The sequence below is a fragment of the Pyxicephalus adspersus genome, chromosome 1 (genome assembly GCF_032062135.1).
Source record: "Pyxicephalus adspersus chromosome 1, UCB_Pads_2.0, whole genome shotgun sequence".
In the NCBI taxonomy this organism is placed as follows: domain Eukaryota; kingdom Metazoa; phylum Chordata; class Amphibia; order Anura; family Pyxicephalidae; genus Pyxicephalus; species Pyxicephalus adspersus.
Genome location: NC_092858.1, coordinates 170044187 through 170049984, shown reverse-complemented (window position 1 = coordinate 170049984; position 5798 = coordinate 170044187). Strand labels below are relative to the sequence as shown.

At 37.3% G+C, this 5798-nt stretch overlaps 1 protein-coding gene across 2 annotated transcripts in view; it reads right to left on the bottom strand.

The window, feature by feature from the left end:
- Nucleotides 1–1620: 1620 nt before the first annotated feature.
- LOC140321612 (nectin-4-like) overlaps nt 1621–5798 on the bottom strand; it is a 12812-nt gene continuing 8634 nt past the window's right edge. For both annotated transcript variants that reach the window (XM_072398354.1, XM_072398355.1), the window contains exons 5-6: nt 3236–3358; nt 1621–2565 (exon numbers count right to left, since the gene is read on the bottom strand). In XM_072398354.1, coding sequence (XP_072254455.1) covers nt 2532–2565; nt 3236–3358 — 157 coding nt within the window. In that variant the 3' untranslated portion in view covers nt 1621–2531. The remainder of the gene's footprint in view (nt 2566–3235; nt 3359–5798) is intronic.

Below are 5798 nucleotides of genomic sequence, written 5' to 3'. Positions count from 1 at the left end.
AGAGCAGCTGGTAATATACACTATTTATATATATATTATTGATTAATAATTATGTTTGGCAGCATAACATAAAGATGTTTTGGCAAGACGAGCCACTAATGTAACAAGCCATGTAACAATCTGATTGGTTTAGTTACTGTATAATTATTAGGTGGAGATATCATGGAGTTCAATGCTGACACTGACATTTTTTGGATATGTGAAAAGAAATTTCCTCTTTTCTCTCCGACTCTTCCCTGGTAAAGGATGTAAGATTTGTAAACAGCAGGTTGAGACAGTTGTGGAGCGAGTGATGCAAGGCTCAATGTTTTCAGACCAGACTCCATCTGATGGCAGCCGCCTCTCTCCTTCGCATGCCTGCAGTTCTGACCCTGGGCTTGCTCTTCCATATTAATCAGTATCGCCCCTCAAACCAGCCAATCAGATCATAGTTTCTTAATCACCCTTTTCTATTTAGCCTGTGATTATTCCCACGGCTGCATTGATTCATGAGCACAGCCACGGGACTCCTCCAGTCAGTGTGGGATCTCCAGGCAGTAGAAGTTAAATGAGGACAAGGCTCCCCATTCATCACCTCTAGTGTTCTCTGATTGGCTGTGGAAAGATAAACCCTGATGACAGCTCAAGCGTCATCAGGATTTTACTAAGGAAATGTAAAATAGCTTTTTTGTACACATGTATTTTATACTGTGGTTAACAGTGCTGGGGAGCCACAAATTATTGATTTTTTGACAGAGGCTGCGGGCCGAACTGCTGCGGGGAAATCGGAACACAGGTCGCAATTGGCCAAACAAACAACCTTTACAACAAAATCCAATAAATTAGCAACACTAAACAATTAATACTGATTGGTTAATTTAAATAATACTAATGGTTAATTAATTAAAAATATTTTTTTTCCTATCAATAAGAATCTCCATTGAGAGGTCATCATTGACAGTATAGCCCAGGAACCATGGTAACCTGCGTTCACAGCTGATTGGAGGCATGTGGGTGAAGGGCACGTGCCTCCAATGAGCTGTGACTTGAACCTTGGCTGTATCATTGAAAAATACAGCCCAGGGACCGTGTGAACCTGGGTCGTGGGAACCTGCGAACCTGGACTGTGGGAACCTACGGTCACAGCGAATTGGAGGCACGTTGGTGCAGGGCACGTGCCTCCAATGAGCTGTGACTTGAACCTTGGCTGTATCATTGAAAAATACAGCCCAGGGACCGTGTGAACCTGGGTCGTGGGAACCTGCGGTCACAGCTGATTGGAGGCACGTGGGTGCAGGGCACGTACCTCCAATCAGTTTGTGATCGCAAGCGTACAGAACTCATATGACCTCTCAATGGGGATTCTCCATTGAGAGGTCATATGAGTTTAGTACACCTTCCAGATTTTTTTCTTGCCTTGTACAGTGTTGTTTGTTGTACAGCTGTTGGAGTCTTGACATGTCTTTTTAAATGTATTTGGAGGCTGTAGAAGCTCTACACAGTCCCGAAAAATAACAAAAATTGACTTAAATGGTGTTTGAATTCGACGTTCAAACAATATCGGTCTATTCGATCGAATAGCCATCGAATGGAATAGTGAGATATTCGACCAACACTATCAACCAAGTTCTCAAAGAGAACTTTATTTTTAAATATTTTTTATTGATGGATGTATAAATATATAAAAGTACAGGAGATAAACACAATTAAGAACAGAGAAAAAAACAGTTTCAAACATTATAAAAGAAAAAGTTTTATCAGTCTGTTCAAACAGTCCAAAGAAACAGCTGGGCTAAACAAACCAGAATTTACAATAATTGCAAGAATCAATCAACATCTATAAGTATTGGGGGATCATTGTCTGACATTATTAATGTATATTATGAAGTATGTTCAAAGGGTTTTAGAATTTGTGCTTTTATAGAACAGGGGTTGAGTTTCTATAGGTTTAAAAGAAAAAAAGTGAAACCCTGGACACTTTTTCTAAGGAAGCCTCTATCCAGGCCATTTTAAAAAGAAGATCTAATTGGGAATGTGAAAGTGCTCCGTCCATTTTACCATGCCAGTTTTCCTAGTAGAATAGTCTAACGGGATTCTGAGTATTGCATATCCTTCAGTAATTATTATTATTATTATTATTATTAATATTAATAAACAGTATTTATATAGCGCCAACATATTACGCAGCGCTGTAATTGCTTTCCTGGAAGGATTACCCTTCAGTAATAAAGTGTCAAGTAGATTTTACCATTTTTTACAGATAGGGATTTAGGAACTTTAGCGGTATAAGATTGCATTTGCATAAAAATGTACACTGTTGACCTCAAAAAAGGGCACTCCGCAGCTGTTTTTTCCCCCCTGCTAATTTTAACAGCCACACAAGTCAAGGAGAGTAGCCAGGAGGGGACAATCTACTGTAAGATTCCACAGATAGGGTTATCAAAAGTTGGACATTAGATCTACTGGTCACATAAAAATCGGAATGATCCAATAACTTTGTCAAACTTCCCTTAGAACTGTAGACTTCTTGTGCTGGTGGATGTTCCGGACCTTTAATTTGTTTTTCTTTTGACTGTTGGGGTTTTCCTGAGAATCAGAAGGAATATTTCCAGTTAAACACATGAAAACCATACAAGAAAAATCTGGTAAAAACCTTAACTTCCCAACTTTTACATTGTCAGAGCCCTTTATATAAGTAGATGTTTATAGGGTCCTTCGGATTTCTCACCTTTTAATAAAGAAAAACTTTGCGTAAAAACAAAAGAGCCCCTCTTCCTAACTGGAGGACAACACGGGAAAGATGCATATCCTTCAATTTACAGCTTTGTGAGGGGTAGGGGAGATGGTGAAATTATAGAATTTATTTGTATACTGCCAGTCCGAAATAAATGTCTCCAAGCCTGGGTGGAAGTGCAATGTTTCTTCAATTGGTCAGGTCTAGGAGTTCAATTAAGTGCCCATAAATTGAGGTCAGCTGGCCACCTGAATATACTGAATGACCGGGTTTTTCATCATGCCAGACTTAAACCCCATTGAGAATCTTTGGGATGTGCTGGAGATACCTTTACATAGTGGTCCAACTCTGCAGTCATCAAAAGGTTTTGGCAAACTCATTATTAGGACAGAAATAAATGTTGTGATTGCATAGAATTATCAAAACTATTCTACTGCAAACACTTGTCATGACAAAAGCTAAAAGGATGGTCCAATGAAAAAATTACTGTGTGACATAATAATAATAAGTATAATAAATTACCTGATTCTTGCTGTTTTTGAAAATGGTCTTTTATTTGTTTTCACTTCTGATTCATCATCCGTGGAGATTGTTAACATTGGTAGTCCATTTTCAACCTCACTTTGTTTCATTGTGGGCCTTTTCCTGTATTTTTATAAAACACAATTTACTAAATTATTCTTACAAACTGGATACCATGTTTATTAAAGCTCTTAAAGGCTGGAGAAAATACACTTTCATCAGTAAAGCTGGGTGATCCAGCAACCCTGGAATGGATTTCATAAAAGTCATTTGCTATTTGTTGGCAAATGTTTTCAATCCTGGACCAGATTTATTCCAGGTTTGCTGGGTCACCATGGATGAAAGTGTATCTTCTCCAGCCTTGGAGAGCTTTAAAAAAATAAGCCCATATAACACATATTTTATCACAGTGGACATGTTTTCCAGCTTTTGTATTATGCTTTTTATTGGGCATCTGCAGAAATACTTTGCATGTGTCAATATCGTATTAATAATGTTTCTGCAGGCATGTTTCTGGCTGTGTCAGTATGGAACTGATTGGCTTTGTTGGTGATATGTTTCTAGCTGTATAAATATGGTACTGTCTGAAAATCATGAAAATGACATGATTCCGGCTGTCTCAGTATGGTAGTGTTTGGAAGCCTCTATTTTTCTAAATGTACCTCTAAAATGTCATTTTATTATTTATCAATATTACTGCACCCTTGTTTTGACAAATTTCAGTAGGGAATTTTTTGATAAAATGTTTTTTTTTATAACTTACATTGTTGTGGTCTGTTATTTCATTATTTTTTATAATTATTATTTATATTTATTCATTATATTATAATTTATTATTATAATATAATAAATAAGTATAATTATTATACCCTGGAGTTAATCCTAAGAATTTAAGGCCCACAATATAAAAAAAAAAATAGGTTCTCTTTTTGCATAAAAAAACGGACAGAATTAGAACGCTAGGGGGGTTAAAGTGCACCTAACACCAACATTTTTACTTTACATAGAAGGATAGACAACTATCATGTAAACTAAGCATGTTATTCTTAAAAAAAAAAGTATGAAGCCCCTTGTCTTCTGTCATGATTGCTGTGGCATTTTTTTCTAAGACAACTGCTAGACAACATTTTGTTTCTGACTTATTCACATCAAGATTATTTATACTCCTAATCATTTAGGAAACTCTGTCTCAGGTTTCTGTCCTAGTGTCTTTCAGTTTTTACCTGCGAAATCCTTACCTAAGCCATCATTCTATATACCATGTCTAAATCCATCTGACATACAAATATCATATTTTAATTGTGAAGTGGAGAGTAGAACTATGTTTAGAATTAAAATGCTTAAAGTGGACCTAAACTCAGAATTTTCACTTTACATAAAAAGTTAGAAAACTCTTTTATTTAAAGTGAGACTTCTTTTATACAAAGGTGACTTAAAACCTTGTAAAGTTAGGGGTAGAATTGTGGCACTGTGTACATCTAAGGCTCTATTCATGAACCAGCTTAACATGTTTTGGGAATTTAATAGTTTGTGTTTTAATTTTTGGGTGAAGCACGCTAAGTACCCAAGTAAATTCTCGATCTCCTAGATGATCAAGCATGAATGGGAGCGCAAAGTCCCCCGGGATACCTATGTCACGCATCTGGGGAGGCTCTTGGGTGTTCCTTCTGCACATGCCCAAGATGTTGGCAACTATAATATTTTAAATAAAAAGTATTTTTTTTCAACAATAAAATATAAAAAATATCTAAATGGCGAATTTGTTACTTCTTCCCCATTGTTGTATATGACAATCTTGGTACCATCTTGGTAAAAATCCCCTCCCCCCTCTCATTATTCAATGTACTAGCTTTTTTATCAATACTGACATTTATTAATCTTGCCCACTTTGCAGAATGACTTGTACATCAACTTACATCCTACACCCTGTCTCTCAACCTTCCTTTGAGCATTTTGTTCATCACCTAACTGTAGGTTACACAGTTATATTTAAAGCCCAACAATTATATAGTTTGCCCAACAATTTCCTGAGATGTATTGTTGGAGTGTGAAAAACGGGTGGCATGATGTTAGCACTTATATTTAAACTGGCTGTTGATGGAACTTGATGGGGGTTGACTCTGAAAAGCCTCTGGGAATGAAACTAACAGAATAATTACAGTGGGAGGTTGATACCAAGCAATCACAAAAGAGATAACAAATCCCTGTGAGCAGGAATATCCTGACAGGTGTGCAAACATCACTGTTATCCGATGACATCAAAGAAGCTGGGGCTAACTGGTCAGCTGAGTCAAAGGACTTTTCCTCAATACCACAGCACCACCTACTGGAGAATATCAGTGGACACATGGGAGCAGGGTGTTTACAGAGTTGGGAGGACACCTGAGTAAGGGGTGGATGCATGGGTGTGGCTGGATATGGCCAGGGGTCCTGGAGATGTATAAGAAGAGACAACAGCCACAAATAGCTCTCTTATTCTTTTAGCCTCTTTTATGCTTATATACATCCTATGCCTCATATTCCAAATCTCCTATTCTCTTATATACATCCTATGCCTCTTCTC